Source organism: Egretta garzetta, unplaced genomic scaffold (assembly GCF_000687185.1).
Source record: "Egretta garzetta isolate BGI_Z169 unplaced genomic scaffold, ASM68718v1 scaffold229, whole genome shotgun sequence".
Lineage (NCBI taxonomy): Eukaryota > Metazoa > Chordata > Aves > Pelecaniformes > Ardeidae > Egretta > Egretta garzetta.
The window spans coordinates 1,031,800-1,055,403 of record NW_009270000.1 but is presented as its reverse complement, the minus strand read 5'-3'; the positions used below and the strand labels follow the sequence as shown (position 1 = coordinate 1,055,403).

At 40.9% G+C, this 23,604-nt stretch overlaps 1 protein-coding gene across 4 annotated transcripts; it reads right to left on the bottom strand.

Annotated features, from left to right (window-relative positions):
- Positions 1-154: 154 nt before the first annotated feature.
- Positions 155-23,318, bottom strand: THOC1 (THO complex 1). Of its 4 annotated transcripts, XR_004843152.1 has the most exons (23): positions 23,216-23,318; positions 23,049-23,109; positions 22,271-22,337; positions 21,132-21,250; positions 19,786-19,834; positions 19,174-19,269; positions 18,800-18,882; positions 18,161-18,234; positions 17,415-17,523; positions 16,064-16,195; positions 14,653-14,753; positions 13,282-13,348; positions 13,058-13,108; positions 12,385-12,455; positions 10,966-11,061; positions 10,388-10,453; positions 6,858-6,941; positions 6,482-6,629; positions 4,912-4,990; positions 2,464-2,807; positions 2,252-2,326; positions 1,295-1,377; positions 155-228 (listed from the first exon to the last, which is right to left on the bottom strand). XR_004843152.1 is itself a non-coding variant. In XM_035902989.1 (20 exons), the coding sequence occupies exons 1-20, from the start codon at positions 23,299-23,301 to the stop codon at positions 2,512-2,514; spliced, it is 1,935 nt and encodes a 644-aa protein (XP_035758882.1). In that variant the 5' UTR covers positions 23,302-23,318; the 3' UTR covers positions 1,759-2,511. The 4 variants fall into 4 exon arrangements, 2 of the variants coding, with proteins under 2 accessions (XP_035758882.1, XP_035758883.1); XR_004843151.1 differs by having other exon boundaries at positions 2,252-2,807; XM_035902989.1 differs by lacking the exons at positions 155-228; positions 1,295-1,377 and having other exon boundaries at positions 1,759-2,807.
- Positions 23,319-23,604: the final 286 nt, after the last annotated feature.

Below are 23,604 nucleotides of genomic sequence, written 5' to 3'. Positions count from 1 at the left end.
TTGCATGGTTTATACCACAGTTCAATAGCTGTCCATCCTTCGCCTTACCTGGCAGTGGCGTTAGGAAGGTAGAAGAGAAACTGTTGCCTTGTTGCGTAACTCAGTGCTGCTGCCCATAGCCAACCACCACGGCTACAATCAAGTGTTTGTCCAGCCTGACCTGCTGACTCAGTCTGTTCTGTTGCTGGCATCTCATGACTTCGAAATAAATTGTGATCAACAATGTGTCTCCATTAAAAAAAAAAAAAAAAATTCATGTCTCAGTAGCTGAGTTAGTCTGTGTTTGTATTTCACTTCTTGGGCCACCACTGAGGAATGTCTCAAAGCAGTCACGTAACAAAGCTGCTTTTTTCCTAAGCTGTAGGGATTACCTCCTGTCCTCTTAGGTTTTACTCAGTAGGTAGATGTGGTATGGTGGCTGCACAGCTGGGCTTTGCTTACTTACAGTAACTTGTGTTCCTTCCCCACAGGAGCACAGCAGCTGTATGCTAGCGGGAGGCTGCAGTAACAAAGTCAGGAAAGCAGTAGGCCATCAGCAGAACTCAACCTGGTTTTTAACATTTCCCAGTCCCTTCAGGGAGAGCTGTACTGGTGCTAGTCCATGTTCACATGTCTTCAGTTGTATCTTCACTAATAGTGACCATGGGGTGAGTGTAACTGTGCCTCGCTTGCTCAGAAAGGAGCCCCCTTGTGCCCTCCCCTGAGGACAGCAGTCATTCTGCTGCCTTACAACGGGGGGGGCTGGTTTTGGCTTGTCTGCCTCTGCCCCACAGCTTCCCCTGGGAAAGATGGATGATGCTTAAAGGCAAGTTCCACCTGCTAAGGACGCCCCAGGGTGGTGCTGACTTTGTTCCTGTGTACCCCATGGAAACAGTGCAGGCTCCCCTGTTTTTAAAGGCTTGTTCTGTCTCATGTGAGGGAGCAGAGTTCTGCTGTTGTTGGTTTTTCTCTTAATTTTGAGATGTAGGCATTGATTGTATCTGACAACTGTAACCACACCTCGTCTCACAGGGGCAACACACTTGATAAACGGGGGAAAGAAGCAGGGGCCATGTGGGTCTACAACCCCAGCACCCCCGGTTCTAGGGGAGAGGCTGCCTAGCTCTATCCAGCTGCAGCTTGAAGGGGCCATAGGGCTCCTCACCATCCCAATCTCTCCCAGGTGGGTCTAATTCCAAGCCTGTTTGAGGGCCAGACAAGTGCTGTCACATTTTGATGAGGTCATACTTGTCTGATGACACAGAAATAAAAAAAAAAAATTGGACTCCTCCACACACAAAATGACAAACTGTACCTGCAGCAGGAGGTGAGACCGAGGCTGTGTTGTTTCCAACAGCTGTCCCATGTATCAGCCCATGCCAACTTTCACCAAAGCACCTGAAAAATCACATTCCTCATACAGTTAAATCCAAAGCAGGCACAAGGTGCTCATCAACAGCTCTGCAGCCAGGAATTCCCCCTCCAAGGCAGCAGCTCATTGCCCTGGAACTTCACAGGTAGGAGCTAGTTACTGAAACAATGCTCTGCAGGGAAAAGTTCTGTGACACACAGTCTCCCAAACAGATTTTTTTTTTTTTACTGGACACAAATGCTGCAAGAAACCATCACAAAATAAGTGGTAGGTAGTGACACCACCACAAAAAATTTCCCGCTTTGGGGCAAACAGATCCAGCTACATGCAACAGCTTGTACCCATCAAGGGACAGTCATAGCCTTAAAAGGAAACCAGTTGTCGCTTCAGAGTGAACTGGGGGGGCAGGGAGGAAAAATTTACCTTGTTTATCACAACTCAGGGTTGTTCCTACATGGCCAAACACATGCAGCAACTGAAGTTAGTCATTACAAATAAAAACACGCATAGAAACGCCCCCTGATTATTGACTGTCAGTGTACAGAGAGAACAGAACAGGTTCTTCAGCTTTTTCTGGCCACAGCAGCCCCCTGGGGCCACCAGTTCTGCTGTGAAGACAAATGCTGTGACTCGGAGAAAATAACTGGGTTGTGACAGAGGTCCCAGGGGCATCACTTGCAACCAGGTACTGTTGTGCTGGTCTACAGCTGCCCACCACCCCAGGTGGTGACACAAAGTCCTTCACTTCTCCTTCTCCTTGCTCCAAGAGACCCCAGGGGGACAGCAGGTGGTTCCAGAGGCCATGGCCCGCTCTGTCCCACAGGAGCTGCCCCAGCACTGCTGCTGCCAAACCCTCCCCCTGCACAGAAAGCTGCCCTCACTCTCCATCCTCCCTTTTACCTGTCCACCATCCACGATGAAGCTTCCCATTTGTGCATCAGGATGACTACTCCTTTTCTCAGAAAGCATGGACAACTGAAAAAATATTATTAAAAAGTTTTTATCATTTATTGAACATAAAATACCTATCAAAATTCTGTCACCTAGCAACAGTAGTAACAATTACTGACAACAGCCACCAAAACAGTCACCACAACAGCCAGAACAGTCACCATTTGCAGTAACCGCCCCCACCACCCCGAGCTGGCATCTGAAGGGAGTTAGCTGCCACTTTCGGCATCGTTGCTTAGGCTTTCCGCGAGGTCGCTTAGCCCAGCTTTGTTCAGCGCAGCGATCAGGTTCTCCGGGGTTGCGTGGGCGCCCTCCTGATCCTGCCAGGCGACCAGCAGCTGCTTCGCTCTCATCTTCATGTCCTCGCTGTCCAACTCGATCTGCCGTATGTCAGAATCCTTCATTTCCAAGTAGGGGGCCAAGGCCTTCCACTGCTCCCCAAGCCTGATAGCAAATGACTCGATTTGTTCGCCCGTCATGGCTTTGTCCCGTTGCACCTCGGGACCTGGGGGGGGGGGGAAAGGAAAAAAAAAAAAAAAGAGCCACCAAAAACCATTAATCACAGCGAGACACAGGGAACATCTCCAGCTACTGCACGTGAATCTTCCCTGATCTGCCCCTTTTTACACCTCCTATTTGTGTACTAACAGACTGACTGACGCCCTTCCGATAGATGTGAAAACCTACTCAAGAGCTCTGCGAACAGATGGATTTTTACAGAGGTACTGCCTGGGTTTCAAGAGGAACATCCCTTATTGCCCACGATATGTAAAAAAATGAGATTTTCTTGATCTCCTGTTTGACTGAGAGAGAACTGCTAAAGCCTTGACATACATCAGAACTGCCTCCTCCAAACGAAAACAAGGATTTGGACAGGTAGCCTGCAATTTTCCAATGCACGAGTCAACTACAATATTAAAATAGAGTGATCTTTAACATCTAATTGCCTTCTGGACTTATCTTAATCACTTTATGTGGAGTCAACCCAGCTGAAAAATAGCTTGCTTCCCTTTTACTGAGTTACTAAAGCCTCACGCCCCTGTTCGCAGCAGGACTGTGAATAGGACAGTAACTTCAATACATACTTGGCACTTGAAGGAATTTTGTCATTCTGGCATCAAGATTAAAAAAACCCCAACATCAACCAAAAAACCCCATGGAATACTGCGCTCTGCTGAGAAGCCAAGTGCTGCAGTGATTACACAGGGGGGTTTCCACATTTATACCTTATCACGGCCTACAATCTGTGGCTTACCACCTATGTGTATTTCACACTGTTTTAAAGAAAAAAACCAAACCCTGAAGACTGAATTACTTATGCATAGAGATTAATCATATTCTTAATTTTTAATAAATATCTTGCCCTCATGCCACCTGAAGAGCCAGCTGGCACAGATTGGGAGCTTCACCTCTCTCCAGCAGTCACGCTCATTTACCCAAGCTAAGCCCACCACATCGAGGGGAAAGAACAGAAGATCACAGACAACCAAACAACAAAAGCACTCGGATCACTTCCATTATTTCTAGGGCCCCACGGTGTATAGCAGGACCACAGCTCTCCCATCTTTGCTGTAAGGCAAGATTTAAAGAAAGATGCAAATTCAACACCAGTGAAGCTCCGAAGGCTGCTTCAGGCAGCGTTAAGCTGGAGAGAACTTCTCCACTACTGGCACGGAGACTGTGCTAAAAGGTCAGGTGCTGGATGGAAAGGGGCAACAGAAGAGAGATTCAAAGAGGCACAGAGAAGCCTTTCTGCTCACATTAAGAAAATAATAATAACAAAAATAATCAAAAAGTCTTTCAACGAAGTCACAAAGCCCATGGGTAACCAGCAGTACCCAGGCACGCCAGTTCCGCACCCTGTGTACTCCGGATCTGCCCGTGCTGGATCCAAGAGCTAGCACACAGAGATACAACACGTGAGGGAGAAGGTGCTGCGAGACGAAGGCACGGATGAGGATGGAAGGCAGATTCATAGACACTGGAGGCAGGGAAGGACACTTGGGAACACAACACACCAGGCAAGAGGCACAAATGGAAGGACTGCTTCATGGAGAACACCACGAGATGGTATTTGTCAGGAAGGTTGCTCTTCTCAGAGAGAAGCTTTTGTGCCCTTCAAAATATCCTAAATGAAGAGGAAGTAAAGATCTCAGAGCTGGAATATATCCATTTCTGAAACCCCGTAACTACTCACCCCAGCAGGGGCCAGAGGGAGGCACTTTAAAGGGCAAAAAGAACAGGAAAGTGGGGCGAGGAGCACTCGGGTAGGTTGTTACACAGCAGTGCTGGCATTTTCACTATCCACACCTACTGACACTATAAACATACTCTCCACAGCAGAAAAGGTGGAAGAGGCTCCTAATGGAAGTGCTAATCCAACTTCAAGGAGTTGGACGCTTTCAGCACTGCAGGCCATGAGACCGAGAGGCTGCTAGTGGTGCCCCCTGTCCTGGGAAGGCTGCGCTTCTTGGTACAAACATGGGTTCAAGTTAGAAGCACTGGGGTAACCGGGACTGGTGACCCTCAGTAGAAACTATGATAAAACTCAGCTTCTACAACACACATCAAGAGAGAAACTGAAAAGACTGAGAACATGCAAATCTTACTTTCATTGTTTTCTTTTAATAAAGCATCATTATCTTCCTCATCTTCATCTTCGCCTGTTTTTATTTCTTCAGAAGGAGGCTACAATGAGAGAACTAAACATCACTGGATGAATTTTGTGTTTAAAGAGAAATTTTACAGCTCTCTGATGGCGCCTGGAATGTGTGTTAGAATGGAAAATCTGACATGATCCCATATGAGAATTAAAAATTCCACCCCCCCCCGCCGCCCAGTCTCTCATATCCAAAACACCAGTAACAGAAGTTCCAGTAAAACACAGTATTAACTAAAGAACCCCGATGACAGCATCCACTGACTTCACAGGATTCTCTCCCATTCTTTTCACAGTAGCTACAACTAAGTATTAGATAGAAAGCTGTAATACTTAAAAAACCAAAAAACCACACCCCCCCCCAAAAAAACCCCAAACCTGACTGACAAACAATTTTTTAAAAAAGTTATTATTCCTCATGAATTTTACTCCTCACTCAGGAATTCCTCAAAGTTTTCCGTCCTTTCAAACTGAAGTCCCTGTATGCTAGTTAAAAGTGGCAAACAAATAAGCAAACAGACTTTTCACGCTCCGATTTAGCTATTGATCCACCAAGATGAACAAAAAGCTGCTGCTTTTCCTGTGTTCCAGTCACAGGCCTCACCTACGCATTTTTTTCTTGCTGTAACATTTGGTACCCAACAGCAGTACCGCATTAAATAGCTTTCCCCTCCCAGTCTTTTCTCCTAGAGTTGCTATTGGCATCTAGTTAACTCTGATGGCTGAACAAGCAAAAAAGCTATATATTACAGTCTTGACATCTCAGAGGTCTCACATCACAGGCAAGGAAGGTCTCAAATAGGGAAGCACGGGTTCACAGCTGCAAGAAATTCCTGGGTTCTGCACTAACTCAAAGGTTTAGAAACTGCTCCCTTCCCCAGCTGTTAGTCTCTCTCATCCTTGTGTAGAAAATGATCCGAAAGACCCCTCCCCGGCCTCAAATTTGTACTGCTGGACAAGCAAAGGGTTAACACCTTGGATTTAGAGCTCCACAAGGTTTTTCTTTCCACATTTTAAAAGTCAGGGGGGCTAATAGAAGAGCTCAGGTAAATCTTGCTGTAAAGCTCCGGTAACACTTCAGCTGCCTGCCCCGCGCCTTTGCTACGGGCTGCCATCCCGGTAGCCACAGCTACCGATACTCACGAGCCCCAACACCGGCTTACACCTTCAACAGAAGTGGTTTGCACTGCCACAGGGAACTCCAATAGCTGGGTACAAATATATTCCTGCCTGCCAACCCAGCAGAAACACTCGGGGTCGCCACAGCCGTTTGTTCACAGAACACGAGGCAGAGCTCAGCAGTTACTTCGTTAGTCAGTGTTATTCGCAGTTCAGCGCATCACTGGCATCTTCACTGATTAGACCAATCTTACTTGCAATTTTTATCTTACAAGCTCTTTATTTTTTTTCTTGCTGTGTTTTTTTGCCCCCTCCCTCCCCACGTACCAAATGGACTGCAGAGAGACAAGCAGGAAGTCAAATGAATTCAGCATTTATTATGATAGGATAATATTACTTACAGGTAGCTCCTTGGCTAATTTGATTACCATGTTTTCTAGATATTCAGGTAAACTCTTGAATTGTTGGTTTGTTGGCTGGAAGAAGTGGGGACTTCTGCGAGCTAGAAGTCTCAACGCTCTCCAGCCATAGTTGGAATTGTTCACAGCCCTGGAATAAAAGACAAGTTTGGTTGGTAACAGCCCATCATCTAGAAAAGCACAGAAAGAGATCCAAGTCATTTCCTAATTAATACATTTCTGTCCAAACTCATACATTTTTTGTACATTACTGGAGTCCTGTACAGATACTGGTAATACAGAGAACAGTCTGTTTTCTTTAACAGTCCAAACATGAAAGAAATCAAAACAAAGCAAAACACCACAAAGACCGACATACTTGTACTTATTTTCAACCATGTTTTCAGGATCTGCTTGTTCAATAGCTTCTTCAAAAAATTCCTCCAACGTTGGCATATATTCCCTAAAAAAAAAAAAAAAAAAAAAATTAGAGGCTTAATACCCCTCACAATCTACTCCAAAAATCACTGGCTCTCAGTTCCTTCATACACAGTTCAAGCTTATCCACAGAAGAAAATAACCCCAAACCCAAACTACTCAAATTTGACCATTGCAAATAAGTGAAGAATGTTCGATACACGTTGCTATGAAATTCTTTCCTGCATAACCACTGAAGCGCACCAGTGGTCACTAGCACTGCCCGTTACACACATTTAAACCTTCTGCCATACCAGAAGGTGACATGAACATCTGTCAATAGCATTCGATGAAAAGGAACTACAGGACCCAAGACAAGAATTCCAGCAATAAGGAAAAAAATAACAGTTCAAGAATCTAAAATGGTTGCTAGTTTTGTGCAACTGGACAGGACAAGTAAAACGTGGCTTCTTTACACCCCCACCCTCCCCGTTTCAGCTTCAGCTGCTACCAGAGAAAGCTCAACTATTATTACTCCCCAATTTCAATTATTTATGATCATTAATTTTAGAAGGCAAAAAAGATTGGGCAGCTTAACATTGTACTTAATGATCCCGTCTCACTGTCTCCCCAACCTGCTCAAACACGTTCCTTTCACCCCCCCATGGTGATCCCTGCACCTTCCGCTGAAGGTACTGCAGCTAAAGCACATTCACTACAGGTCTAAGCCTACAGGTGTCAGAAGTTGATTTATCTGAAGCAGACTGAAAGCATCTGAACTCCTGGGCTGGAAGAGCTGGCATCAGTGGCATGAAGTGCAGCTGGGGGCCTGTCACTAGCATAGGCTCAATGGTGGGGCCAGCACTGTTTAGCGCCTTCATGACTGACCTACTGATGATGGGACAGAGGGCACCCTCAGCAAGTTTGCTGACAATGTAAAACTGGGAGGAGTGGCTGATAGACCAGAGGGTTGTGCTGCCATCCAGAGGGACCTCCACAGACCAGAAGGACCTCCACAGACCAGAAGGCCTTGGCTGACAGGAACCTCACAAAGTTCAGAAAAGGGAAATGCAAAGTCCTGCCCTTGGGAAGGAACAACCCCAGGCACCAGTACATGCTGAAGACTGGGCTGGAGAGCAGCTGGGCAGAAAAGGTCTTGGTGGATACCACCAAGAATATGAGCCAACAATGCACCCTTCTGGCAAAGAAAGCCAGCAGCATCCTGGAAGCAGCATTAGGAAAAGGGTTGCCAACAGGTCAAGGGATATGATCCTTCCCTTCTGTTCAGCACTGGCAAGATACACCCAGAGCGCTGGGTCCAGCTCTGGGCTCCCCAGCACCAGAGATGCAGGTCCATGCAAAAGGCTGTGCACGGGCAGGAATGTCTGACACCCAAGGAGAGGCTGAGGGAGCGAGGACTGTTTACCCCAGGGAAGAGAAGGCTCAGGGGCAGTAAGGAAGAAAGAGTCAGACTCTGTGCTACCCAGTGAAAGTACAAACAGCAGCTGGCACAAACTGAAATTCAGGAAATTCAACTTCAGCATCAGGAAAAAAAAAACCCAACGCTTTTCTGTGAGGGTGGGCAGCTGGCACAAACTGAAATTCAGGAAATTCAGCATCAGGAAAAAAAAAAACCCCAACGCTTTTCTGCGAGGGTGGTCCAACATTGGAACAGGTTGGCCAGGAAGGCTGTGGAGCTTCCATTCTTGGAGAGACATTCAAAACCCAGCTGGAAAAGGTCCTAGGCAACTTGCTCTAGTTCACCCTGCTTTGAGCAAGGGGGGTGGACTAGGAGATCTCTAGAGGCCCCTTCCAACCTCAGCTCTTCTGTGATTTAAAAGACAAGATATGTGGTTCATACGGGACATACTAAAAAGGCGACTGATGTTTCTGTTCTTAGAACAGCTAGCGGTTGCTTCTGAAAGGTATTCAAACCAGTACATAAGGAACCATGACCTACAAAAATAACAGAAATATTCACAATGATCAGGATTTCGCTGCTTTGAACACTACAAGCAAGAAATAAAGATTACTTAAGAGCTGCAGGCTACTGTGAGGCAAGATTACTGGCGGTGTAAAGTGAGCTCATAATGACCTGTATTTCTCCTACCAAACGTTTGACAGAGACGCATCTGTTCCTGCAAGGGAACCTAGTGATCAGTTGTGGGCAGGAAGTTCACTGGTCTATAAATTCATTTTAGTTTTGTTTTGAAAAACATGTTTTGCCCAGGAAAGCAGTGCCCCATGCACGTTTAAGTATAGGTTTATCAGTGACCACTGGAACCAAAGCCAGCATCTCAAAAACCCATCCGATTTGAATCCTGCTATATTTGGCACTAGGCAAAAACTTATATGAAAGATTCTATCCCAAGAACAGCTACCTAAAAAGACAACAGGTAAGAAGTAATTACCCCATTTGAATGAAGACATGAGGAATCAAAGCAAAAAGTTAGAGTCACTTGAGCATGTTCAGTAACAAAGTCTGTAATAAAACTTGGAACTGAATCCAGATTCCTCGGAATCTTCTCTTTCCTGTTTACCACGGCATACATTTTCTTGGTTTATCTCCATTTGTTCACTTTTTTTAGGGTGGGGTTTTTTGGTTTTTTTTTAATTTAAAGAAGTTGCAGCACAATACAATCACATACAGGGAAATCACAAGCTTTGGTTCCAAACACAACTCCACCTTTAGCCCTTGGCCCAGTAAAGGCAAACGTCCTGCACATCCTAGCCTCACAAGAAAGGAAGGTGCTCCTCTGCAGAGCTCTCAGCCTCCAGAAAAACAATCCCTCCACTCAGGACACCTGCACAGCTAGCACCTCTCCCCAGGCATCCAGCCTTTGCAGCCACTACTAGCAAAGCTCTCTTTGGGAACTGTCCCATTCCTTCTCCAAGTTTTCATACTAGGTACCGTGTCTGCACAAAAAGGGATTATGCTATCCTTTAACAAACAGAAAGCTCTCTAGCCAAGTACGCTTTCAGTATTTCCTACAATTGTGCAAGCAGCAGCAGAAGGATAACCAATAGCTGTATTTTTCTGCGTCCGCACCACTAGTAGATCCGGTATGGACTGAAACAATGCCTGCTAGCCAATTTCCTCTTATCTGGTATTTTCAAAGCACACGCCTGCTCAAAAATCAGCCAAATAGCACACTAACTTCATTACATCCAGACTTGGCAATCTTCCTTTATTATACAAAATACTTAATTATACAGTTGTGCTCTACAAAATGGGAATTTCCACCTGGATCTGAACTTAGATTTTACTTTACTAAGCAATGAAAATTCTGACAGCATAGACACTAGTGAAGAAAACTGTAAGGAGATTTTAAGACAAGGATTCATACAATCAACTTCTCTCAAGACACACAGTGGCACGGCATACCATGCAAGATCACTTTCATTATGCCAATTTTGTAATAACTGTAATTTTGTGGGCCATTAGAGTGCTGAAAGTTAGCTTTAGACAATGATGTACCATCTTTTACCTACCTGCTCTCAGATTTACAAGCTTCCATGTTATCAGGACATAAGTTCCAAAGGCGGGTCAGTTCCTCACTGGAAAGAGAAGCATAAACACAAACTAAACTCCACACTCATCATTCTACCTTTCCATGCTCCACCATTCAAAGACAGATACAGGAAACAAGGCTACAGAAATTCTCACCCCAGAGCTTTTATAATTAAGCACACCATACAAACTTTGTGATACATACATATTAGGAATTACCAGAAGGGACAGAAATCTTATCCGATGTTGCAAATTAGGAAAGTTACATATTAAATTTCTACTATAATCTCTTGCTGATCTATGGTCAGAAAGAGTAACAAACTCTCTTTCCAAACTAGCTAAGGTCAGGCTCTTTTGTTTTGATAAATGAAATAATGGGAAAGAGAATAAGAGAACTGACATATCCTTTGGCTGTTCTTTCCTGACAGTTCCAAAGTGAGGAAGATTGAAAATTACTGACTAGAAAAAAAAAATTAAAAAAATCAGTGGCAAAATAATCCCCCACAAACCGCCTTAAACCAGCTAACTAACCAAAACCCAGAAAGAAAAATCCACGTACTTCCCCATAAGGATTTTTTTGTTTGGTCCTTTCCCTAAGAAGTCCTCTGGAGCTGGCCTCTTTCTCACAGGCCTCATTGGCTTAGAATCAGGAGGTCTAAAGAAAAAAAAACCAAACCAGCAACTCTTTAATATTAAAGCAGTAATATTTAGAGAACAAATTTAAGCCATCTCACTTCAGCTGGTGCCAAGTTAAATCATATTGAAAGTATTCAGAAGGACTGCGATTCTAGGAGTGTAAGGAGGGAGAGGGGGAAGAGTAGAGAGAAGGTAAAGTAAGGATAAGGAAAAAGATTTGCCAGACACCAAAATTAGTTCACTCACAGATTTAAAGGTCTATCAGAGTCCCAATAAAGAAAAAGAAGCAAATCACATTTATGCCAGTAGCACATACTAAGTATGCTCTACCCTGCTGCTGCGAATCATTTGTTCTACAATTGCAAGTTCTCTTTCCCCAGGTGCACCTGATTTCATGGGATCAGAGAACAGAGATCCCAGACCACTGAGGTTAGGGTAAGACCTACCCAAGCTGAAACTCTGGCTGAGATCTACAGGAGGAGACAGAACATTTACAAAAGTCAAATTTCATAGTTTTACTTCCCCCCCCACTCCCACAATAGTAATTTCTCTCTTCTCGCAGCCCCCCTCCCTTTTTTGCAAACAGATGAAGTCATGAAGAGGTGGCTCCACCTGATCTCTTCATAAAAGGAAACCTGCAAAGAGATAATGACCCAGCTGCTCCTTACCAAGAAAAGGCTACAGTCTGTGTGTAGAATAAATAAGGGTGGAAGACAAATGCTGGTCACCGCCTCAAGATAGTCAAGTAGACATATGGAGTCAAAACTCAAGTTTTGCCACTAGTTAGTAACTAACTACACAGGAAACCTTTCAATGGCAAAAGCCACCTAATCATAATTTCCTTTCAGGTAAGCGATCACAATCAAGTGGCAAACCTAGTAAGGTGTGCAAGAGGAGAACTGTTACACAAAACTCCAGGTATGCTGCCCTACCAAAGCCATAACACCAAAGGCTTCACCAGAGGCAATCCAAAGCAGTATATGAACGAGTCAGGCACTAACTTCTTCAACCTAGGGTCTGCTGAAGACAGGAGGGGAGACAACACATTTCAGTCTCCTCAGTCAATGGTTCCTTGGTATTACGAGAACAAAATATTGACATGAGACAGTGAGGAATGCTCTCCCGAGCCCTCACACATGTGTAACCACCACTTCACTAACATGATGAAGCCTGAAGATTTCTGGCCTAGGAGTCTTCTGCACACACAGAAGGGATATTCAACTATACAAATCTCAAACTTGTGTGAATCACTAACATTCATATACATCGTGGGTATGTATTCTGAAGTTGAACCACCATTTCAAACAAGCAGCAGCAAGCTTCTGCTTCACAGCAGAGTTACCTTTCTTTCACAAAGCTTGGGCAGCCCTCATTTTTCCAGGAGTTCCAGTTTTCTTCTGTATTTAATATATGCTGGAGAAACATAACATTGCACATTATTAGGGTTGTAATTACCTTCAGGGCTGACACTGAAGTTTTTAATTGAGCTATTAAAATTAAGGGAAAAAGCTTTGTTACAGTGTGTTTTTCAGCCACTATTTTGAAGGTCATCAGTATAATCTTAGACAGCTGGCTTAGTTTATTCAAAAAAAGCTTATCTCCTCTCTTCAGTAATTGTGGGAAAGGCTTTATTTCTCCTCTAAACAAGAAAATAGATGCAGCCAAAGTAAAGGAAAAAAGGAAAGCAAGACAACAATTTTTTTCTTTTTTAGTTTCACTTGCATCTTATTCCTATGTCTTCGGGCACAGCACTCCTTTCTGCAGAGACTTTTTTTTTTTAATAACCAATGCCTCCTTGTACATACACGTGCGCATATGTGCACATTTCCATTTCTCCCCAGAAGGAAGAAGCACATTAATGAAAACCTGGGAAAAAATATGACTACAAAATAAAGTTGTCATGAGACTGAAGTTATCTGAGATATTACATCTATGTTCCAAAAGCTACTTTAAACTGACACTGTTTTTTTTACACGCTATATAGACTTTGTTCAGACAGGCACCAAAGTACTTACCTCTACCATTTTCGAGAACCTTTCTCCATCTGGAGGATTTTCTGAAAGAAGCTATGGTTGGGAGGGAGAAAAAAAAAAATTAACTTTTTGCATTATGTTTGTAGCAGCATGCATAGAAAAAACCCCAAAGAAAATGGTGGTTACTGTTTGAAAGGTTGTTGATACAATATTACACAATAAATAATTTTCCATGTAATTTTTATAGAAGTATCTAGTGTACCAACCTGGTAAACAGCTTTTGTAGTATCTTCAATCCAAAGAGACTGTTCATCTGTTAGAACATAGTTTGAACTGGAATTGAAAAAAGACAGAAACAAAAAACCAACAAAAGTGTCATTAAATCAGCTTACACTAAAAAAAAAAGCTTGAAGAGGTTACTACACATCAAAATAGAACTGATGACACATCATTTATACTAGACGCTTTCTGAGGGGTGTTAGAGGGGATCTGAAGAGAGTAGTCTAGATGGGCTCTGGTCTCATGGACTGACCACTTATTAGTTTGTGGAGTTAGGTGTGTTTGTGAAATACACTTTCTGGTTTAGCTTCATCCAATAGGAAGACCATTTGCATGATTCAAGATCACTCTGATGCTGGACCCAAAGCACAGCAAGTGGGCACAATGAAGAGACTTACTTAAACACAAGCGTCTCCTACCACCAGCTAAAGTGCTACTGTAGACAAACCATAGTAAAAGAAACAATCTATTGGCTGTATACAGAACACAGAACTTTAATATCTCAAAACATTAATTCTTTTAATGAACCGTTTAATAAATTGTCATAGAATTGACTATCACTTCTACAGGACTGAACTACAGCTCAGAAGAACTGAATTCCTCTCCTTCCCTGCCACCAGATTGCCTAGGTAATTAACACAAACAACAGAATGAGGATAATGATCCTAATCTAGTTCACGACATTCTTTGAGATGCATTTTAGAAGTAGTACATTGCAGGTGAAAGCCAGCTGCCTTAAACATTAATCATTATGTGCACATGTGGTCAAAGGGCACAGGAAATTAACAGAGAGGCAGCATTTTTTTCAGGATAACTTTGAAGCACAGAGTAGGAAGAGACAGGGTTTTGTTCTGTCCCATTAATTTATAAAAGCAACGATCACTGTTGTTATTTCTTGCTATTTTAGACAGAATTCTGTAGCACACCAAGAAAAAAACAAATAAGCAACCAACACCACATCACAGACTCAATATAGATTCAAGATGATGCCCCATACAAGTAGCTTGCATTGGTCTAACAACTTGCTGCTGCTAAAGAGAGGGACTCCTTCCCTCTCATGGTTGGCACTGGCCTTCAACAAGCTCTGGTGGCCTCTGCTTCTCTGAGGCCTCACTCGCCTCACCAGTTTGGCAAAAAACTAACTCTACAAAGATAAGCAGATCGGTTTTTTGCCGGTTTAGTAAGCTGCACAAATTTGATTAAGTCTAATGAACACTAGAGCCGCTGCAAGGAAGGGCAGAGAATCATGCAGAGAGGAACAGAGAAAGGCAAGACTTTCCTGCTGTAAAATAATTTCAGCCACATCCTGTGATGTGGCTCTGGAAGCTTGATAAGAACACAAAATATTTCCACATTACCTTTTAAATTTGACCTGTCCCTTTAGATACTGAAACAGTATTAGGTACTGCAACAAGATGTGACGGCGAAAGTTACTGTCACTCAGCTGTAAATCCATCAGCTAAACAAACAAAAAAAAACCCAAACAAAAAGAATCAAGCATATGTTTTAAAGACCTTAAACATGCATAAGCGAAAAAATCCAACACATTTTCAGATAACTAGATGGGGACTGTTTCTACAACAAGATGATGGTGAGTCATTACAGAACCTCTACTTTGTATCACCTATCAGGACAGTGCTCCATAAGGTACTAAGATTGGTAAACTGTCATCTAGCACAACTTAGGAAAGACAGTTATCAAAATTTCTAATAGAATCCATTTTTTAAAAGCATGAGGGACTGCTTGTAAAAGTAAACAGTTTAGCCCTAGATTTTTGCTTAACTAGTTTTATACTGCTAGATATGACAACATTCACTTTGAAGCAAACAAGAATTTGGAAAAAACAAATACTCATTTTTTTCAGTAACTGAAGGACAGCTTGCTCCCTTTTCCTATGCATTACTGGCTATAACACAAGGGTTTGGTTACCACAGAAAGGTTCACTCTCATCAGCGTTTGCACAGTGATACACCACTTGGTTTCTATCCTATATGCTGCAGCACGACAGATTATACGAAGGACACATTTGACGATTCTTTAAAGAAAAACACCTTTGACTACTGGCTGTTAATTAAGCAAGTGGTTCTATATCTTCTATACTGATATTTTAAAATTGTCAATACACAGGTCAAAGGCTTAAGAGGAATTTACCTACTCTTCTATCTCGGAAGGAAAAAATTCATGCTGCATTGAGACTTGCTTTCTGTCATCTGCTAATGCATGCATTTAAAAGTTAAGGTTACAAGTTATTCCAGAATGAAGATGACAATACCAGGATTCAGTATTGTTGTATTTTTGAGTTAATATTAACAGAATTAAAAACTCTTTAAGATCTTTCTAGAAGCAAATTTTAAACAAGACCATTATGAGGCAGAAAATACAGTTAACACATCATCAGCCAAGTTTTGAAAATGTAATTCTAAAGGCAATAAAAGAGCAATAGATCTTTAAATATTTACTCTCTTTTAACTTCCCTTTCTAAATGTAATAAGACACATCAAATGCAATAAAAAAATGTCAGCTTTACTGCAGATGCTTATTCCAGAAATAAAAGTCCCTGGATCACCAGCTAACAGAGGGAATCCACACAAGGTAACGGGATACCCAGAGAAGCTGCGGAGTCTCTACCTGTGGAGGCATTCAAAACCCAACTGGACGTAGTGTTGATCAAGCTGCTCTAGCCAAGAACTTTGAGCAGGGAGGTTGAACTAGACACAAGTTCCTTCCAACCTCAACTAGTCTGTACTTCTGAGAAAAGAAATCACATACCTTTTCACTGGTTAGGAACTTTGCAAAATATACATGTTCTCCTCCTGTTTTTAGTTCTTCCAACTTTTTTCGGGAAGCCTGAGTGTCGTCCAATTTGTAACTTTTGAAAACAGCCAAAACTTCTTCCGAGTACTATAAAACAGAGTTATTTACCACATGAAAATAACACAAAAACTCTGTAGTTAGAGAACTACCCTAGACATAATGCCAAGCAAGTAAAATAATTTCTAAATTTGCTGTCAGCCAGTCAAAACAAGACCAATTTGCCACCAGTGTTGGGCTTCTCTAAACACCACAAATAACAGTGTCATTTATAATTTCAGAGCATCTAATCATTTAGAGTATTTAAAATATGCTAAGAAAAACAGTATTATGGGTTGCGACATGTGCACAATGGCTTTGTTATTTAGATGTTATGAAGAAAAAAGGTCCATGTGATCATAGCGCTATATTCGGACTCAATTTAAGTCGTTCAGAAAATATACAAAGAAAGGTATGTAAGTGAGAGTTGACTTTTTTTTTTAAGAGCAGCACTGCACGTTTAATTCAGGGCCTTAAAGCTGCAATAAAGCAAAACTCAAAAACTTCATCTGAAAGACTTAAGCCTGGCCTTGTTCAGTTTCTCTGAACCATACATGATGAGGTTTTTTTGTAGAGTTTGGTTTTTTTTTTTTTTTTGAAAGCTGAGAATGCAGACCTTATTAACTAGATTTATATTAGAATGTCTGAGCAGATGTTACCTCTTATTACCAGAACATAGAGAATGAAGATTAAAAATTCTTCTTGCTACTAAATAAACAGTGAGTGGCAAATTGTGAAGAAACAGGTAGCTTAGCAATAAATCATCCTCGACATTCATACTAAGCAGAATTGAAACAGCTGGCTGAAGGGGACATTCGAGTCATTGCTTCTATAAAGAGATTTGTTTCAATAGAAACCTATCATCTTTAGGATCCCACTGGGATCAATATGAGTATTCAAAAGTAAGATCTAGGATTAGGTAGAACTATTTTTCTTCTTGGGGGAAAAAAAAAAAAGAGCCCAAACCCGCAAGTTCTGCTTTTTGCGGCTGATGAATCACAGAAAAAGTATTTCTGACATTGTTTCAACATATGAAGTCTTTCTGTTAGCGACTTAAGCAAGTTTTATTAGGGGATTTACTGTACATGTTAACATACTGTTTATTATCAAAGGCTCACTTCAGAAAATAGCAAAATGTATTTCCTCATGCACTATTATTTTTAACGGCATTAGCAGTTGAACTGTTCTATGCTTATGCAGTAACTCCTCTACTTGTATAAATGGTTATTTTTACTCAAGCTAAATGCTTGAAAGCATGAACTCAGATTACCTTAAGAAAAGTTTTCCATGAGACCTTCTCATAGCACTGCACAGGATTTCTAAAATAATCTTGAAGTGACCAGAATTTTCTATACAGGTTATAATCTATTGGAATGGAACTGGGGAAAAAAAAAAAAATGGTTACGAAAACCCATATTGAAAGCAATATATTAAATTCAAGTTCACTCATGAATGTGCAATCCAAGAAATAATTTTGTAAGTGAAATAAGTCAATAGTGAGCCCTTACGGAGAAATTTGTAATTCAGAATTTATCCCTAGAAGAGTTTTCCATCCTGTCTACTGTTACTTTCTCACCATAAAAGCAAAAATACTGTAAAACTCTTAATCCCTTTTTCTTACTATCTGGGGAATGAAGAGGAACACAGCTTTTTCTTCTAAAAGCATATACAGCACGTACTCAGAATCCCTGAATACATCTTACCAGAACAAGTTTTGTCAAGATAATTGGGAAAATTGTTAAAAAAAAAAAAAAAAAAAAAAAAAAAAAAAAAGAGAGAGAATAACTGTGATTCTCAGCCAGGGTATGCAACTTTTTCAAATAATCTGTAAACTTCTTTCTTTTTCCAGGCATTTCCACTTAAACAGATTAAAACACTGCTAGATTGTATCTAATCTTGAGAGGACAGGAGATTAAGTGCAAGTCCAAGTACTACTTTTAAGGGTATTTCCCAAACAGCTCTTTACTTTCACCTTATAAAATTTTGTTTCAGCTTTTTGAATTGCTATAAGCTCACCAACTTGTTGGTGCTTCATCATCTCCCATTTCACCTTCTTCTACGTCCATTCCTTCTTCTCTCTCCTCAGTGTGCTAATAGGAAAAAATAATTAAAAACTTAGAGAATCATAGAATCATTTGATTGGAAAAGACCTTTAAGATTGAGTCCAACCGTAAAATTATACAAATATCGCTATAATTTACATACAGTTTTCATGGCATTCTTTATCTTAAACATTCTATTACACTTTAGATCAGAAAGCTTAAGTTGGTAATTCAAAAGATCTCTAAAGTATTAATCCAGTAAAGTGTGCAAATTCCTGTTTTAACACCTTACTACACTTTGCAATGGTAGCCTGACTTCTCCTGAAAAAAAGCTGAGGGGACAGCACTATCCTCCACACACTATGGGAAAAACTTAATACAGTTAAGCAAGAGTGCTCATCCCTCACAATCAAGGAAATTTTCTTCCCCCCAAAGTCTGCGCAGTTTAATGTACCAGGTAATGCCTATTTCCAGAATCAGCAGCTTGATCTGGAAGAGGAACATGCAAATTATGAACATTCAGTTCAGAATATGTTTGCACAGAAATGCATTACTGTGCAAAGTCTTACACATTTCCCACAGAATGAGCGAAAAATTATATAGGAATTTTCACCTTCTGTCCTAGAGTGCTCTCGTGTTCATTGGTATTGAAAACAGTGACATTTTCCAGGTTAAACTGACTCTGCAAGTTAAGTCCTGTGAGAAACAAAGGGTCAGTCTTAGAAGCTGTGAAGTTCCTAAGTCTGTTCATTCAGTTGTTTATGAGATGCTGATGTTAAATTCTCAGAAAGAGCATTCAAAACATGTGTTTGAAATCACAATAAATGGAAGTAATTTGCAATATCAAGGGTAGACATAAGAACTAAGATACAAGTGCAAAGTGATTTTCTGCAAGCGAATTTCATCTGCAACCATCATAAACTTAAAAGATTCAGCATATTTAGTCTTTGTTAGACGTTAAGTGTGACAAAATGCAAAAAATCTCACCTGACTTCTCTGAAAGCGGAAATAACCTAGCCAAGAACAGCTGAATTCTTCCACAGAATACTGTGTTTTGTGACTTAGATAATCTTCTTAGGAGGTCTAAATATTATAAAAAGTAAAGAATGTTAGTATTTATCCCTCTTTCAACTTCTCACGCACCAGAATTTAAGACTTGCCAATTAACATGACCTACAGAGCTGATGAAAGGAAGCTAAGACTTGTGAACTGAAATGCCAGTAAGTTCCTCAGATCAGCCATGTTTCCTCCAGACACATTTTACCAATGCTCCTAACACCTTCAACAGCAATAAAAAAGAAGTTCAAATGAATCCTACTCAAATACAGCCTCTGATATGGGCCTTGTCATTGCTGAGGATAATTGTTCCTCAGGTGTTCTGCTACAACGACCTGCACTGATGAAAAGATTTCCCTAAGGTCAGAATGACTTTCATGTTAATCAGCAAGACTCATGAATTATCTGCTGAGTGATCTGCCTTTTAACTTTATTACTTACTGAACACATCTGAATGTAAATCAAATTATTAAACTCACTTTCATTTGCTGAGATAGGGAGTTCTTTAATTCCCCACCACCCCCCTGAAAAACTACAACTCACCATTGCACATTCGTAGCAAGTAATTTTTCCCCGCAGAGTAAAATGTATTCTGAAATGGAGCAAAGGTATTTAGATCATTAAGAGAGCACAAAGCCTTCTTGAGTAGAATTTAAATTGATCATAAGCCATGAGTAAATATGAGTCATTCCTACTCTTAACTCTAACTTTGAGTGTTCCCTTAAATAAGAGTCAGGTTTCACAAAAAAGGCAACACAAAACAAGCAGTCCCACAAATTCCAAGAAAGAATGAAATACAGCATTTAAATTCAGCCTCCATACAGAAAAACTGCAAATGATGATGAACTGCAAGAGCAGCGTACACGTTTTTTCCTGGAACACACTAATTTTTTTTACACTCATTACTTTTATTATTCCATGCATTATTCATACACAAACACAAAGAGCGATACAGAAAAGACTTAGAGCATTCACAGTGCTAGTAATTTGGCAGCAGGAGAAAGACATTGATAGGTACTTGAATTAATGATAAAGAACAGTTTGTGAATGTATTGGAGGGGACAAGGTTATCTGAAACAGAACAGCCTGAATGCATGCCTATGGGAGGTAGTCACAGTTAGGAAATCCAGGTTAGGAACACATACAGAGAAACCAGAATGCTCTTCAGGTGTTGCCCATGGAGTTGCTGACACTCGTGGTGCCACCAGTACTGCCAAAGAGCAAGCCAAGGATACTGAGATCCAAGATTTCTTATGATCTTGGAATAAAACGCAGGCAGCTTAGGACTTCTGCCCAAGACCCTGAATTCCCTCTTTAATTAACAGCACCTGCAGCACAAGAAGCTCAGCAGCTTGTTGCAGCAGCTATTCTGCTACAGCACCATGGCACAGCAAGAGAGTAAAACCCTCACGCAGGCCTCAAAACACCAGCTGTTCCTCAAGAGCAGAAACATTTTAGGCCAACTTATTCACCATTGCTATAGTCCTGTAATGGAAGGCTCATTAAGGAAGCGACCAAGAAGACTTCCCTGAAATAGGAGATCGAGGAATCTCCTGCAGCTTGGAGGAAGCAGCTGAACAATATGTCAAGAGAGAAGCTACTCATATAAATGATGCATTGAAAGTTAAGTTTCCGGTTTCTAAATGTGACAAACACTGTATACTGTAGAGAAAGTAGTTAGAAATAGAGCAATCAATCAAAACTGATTTATTTTATTATTAATTTTCTGATCTCTGCTGCCCAGATATGTTTAAGCCTCAAACCAAAATGTGCTGAATGCTACTACTACTTTAACACAGATACAAAGACATTTAAAATCAGTTTGTAAAAATGGTTCAGGTAGACAGAAGCTTTGGCACAACTGTACCACATTTTGGAAAAATACCTACCGATTTCCATGTAGCAACATTTTTCTCCACAAAAGTGAAAATTTTGTCACACTGATCCAAAGGCAGGCAATCCAGAACATCACCCAGAAGCACAAAAGGGGTTGATGCAGTGCAGATACCTATGAGGAACAGGGAACATCTTATTCAGCAAATTTGAACGGAAATGCAATAGAGATGCATGGCAGTTGAGAGACATGTTAAAAAAAGAAGAAAAGTTCTCTTGGGTTCCTACAAATACTAACAAAAAGCTTGGGCTAAAGCATGAACTGCCATTAAAGATATTTCTGTATGTACACCTATGCAGATGAGAGAGTTTTACAAGAGCTTTGCACTAACATAAAACAAATAATAAAGAATAACTGTTCTAAGAACCTCACAGTCTGAAGCAACGTTGCATCTCTTTGCAGACTGAAGTGAACTCTTTCCGACTTCTAAAACAACAGTTAATTACACTACACACACCCGTGAAGCTTGAGAGTCTCTTCCTCAAGCAAAGCACCACTAAAGCAGCGCTCCAAGTCTGTCCACCCATGCTCTCTAGTTTGGTAGTGTCTGCACTCCTCATCATTACAGGTCTTGTTATTCTACAGTTCATAAAACACATATGTAGTTGAGCTATACTTACTAAAACAAACAAGTATTTGATGTGTAATGTGAACAAATAAACAAGGGGAAGATCACAAAAGCATCTTCAGAAGAGATTGGCACAATGATTTCTGACACAAAAGACAGTTACAGAAACATATTCAGGTACCTAAAAAACCAGCTGTGAACTGACAGGTCAGTACTGGTAGATGAGCACAGAAATTCAGAAGTTATTTCTGGCTCTGCCAGAGACTGACAGAGAAACCTACAAATCAGTTAGCCTCTCTGCCTCAGCGGTCCCTTCTCTGAAATTGTGATGGGAGACTTCTAAGCACTTTACAGTGGTGGACAGAGATACACAAACGTCACACTTATAACTGAATTTAATTATATGATACTTCACTTTATTGTGAAACAGACTTAATAACCACTAGTGTAAGGACCACTTATTATCAAAGCTAACTGCTGTAGATGATTTACAAAAAAATCAAGATTTAAAAATTCCTCTAAATGACCCCTAAAACTACCAACAGATGTGAGGGAAAGATGCTCACCTTCTGTGACTCCATTAATAGCAAGAGAAATAATTGCCAGGAGATTTTCACATGGAGCTTTGTTTATCTAAACAAACAGAACAGTGTTAAACTTCTCCATTTGGACCTAAACATACATAACAAACCTGAAGTTCCTGTTTCCAAGTAGGCATATTTAAAACAAATATTGACACTCAACTTCCCAAAACTTCAAACAATCTACTACATCAGACCTGTCTGTTAACCATATAAGTTTTTATTGAGCCAGCAACGTTTCTTGACTGCTTCTGGCCATTAACGACCCTATAATAGCTACTTGTGTAGAAATAGTCATTCACCTCTGAAAATTAATATCCCACATTCAGCCCTCATTCAAGTAATACCAACAGAGCCATTCTTTAATTCCTTTCATCATTCTTTTCAGCTGACAGGCAGCTTTGTTACATGCTAGTGTCAGATAACCCACTCCATCCCACTCTTAAACTACAGTGGTAGAATAATGCATATTTATGAACTAGAATATTAAGACAAAGCAGAATTTCATAAGCATTACAAAGAACTGCTGGAAAAGGCTAAGTCAACACCTCTCGCTATAGTGTGGTATCTGTAAAACACTGCCACTCTGTCCTACCTACCAATCTCCTTTAATCATCTATATTCAATATTAACTAGATAACTTTTACATACTGAACAGTATTTCCTTATACTAAAGTAAGTTGCTGTTAAATTAATACATGAACCTGCAAACAGAAATTTGAGCTTTATCAAGAGATAAGCTGTAGCAGCTTAAAGTACTTACTATTTCCTCTTCTACAATAACTCTAAAAGCTTGATCCAAGGTACACTTTTTTTCATTTTCACTGCAAATGCAAACATTTCACATCAGTTAATGACAACTATTGGGGACGAGATTACTAAAAATTACCAGAATAGACACCTTTTGGAAATCAAGCAGCATTTACTTACCTCCCGGGAATCTGGTTAAAGGCATTCAGCAATGGCTTAATACTTTTATGATTCAGAGCCTCTCTAGCAGACGTCTGCCAAAACATAAAAAAAGAAAAGTTACAAAGCCAGTACAGAACCAGAAGAATCTCCTCCTTCCTCTACCTGACAGCGGACAGAAATACTTAGGAATTTATTTGCCACAAACCACGTGTCAGTTTACAAAGAGAACTTTGTAACAAGTAGGGCAAATAACACATGGCTAGCAAATTAGGCACGTGGGCTAGCAGACCATCACACCTCAAACCTGGGCTAACAGCGTGGTAAAAATAGTAGTTCTAAGCGAAACACAGAGGAACATTGCTGTTGTGACCAACGCTGCGCCGACAACAGCGTCAAGTCCCACACAC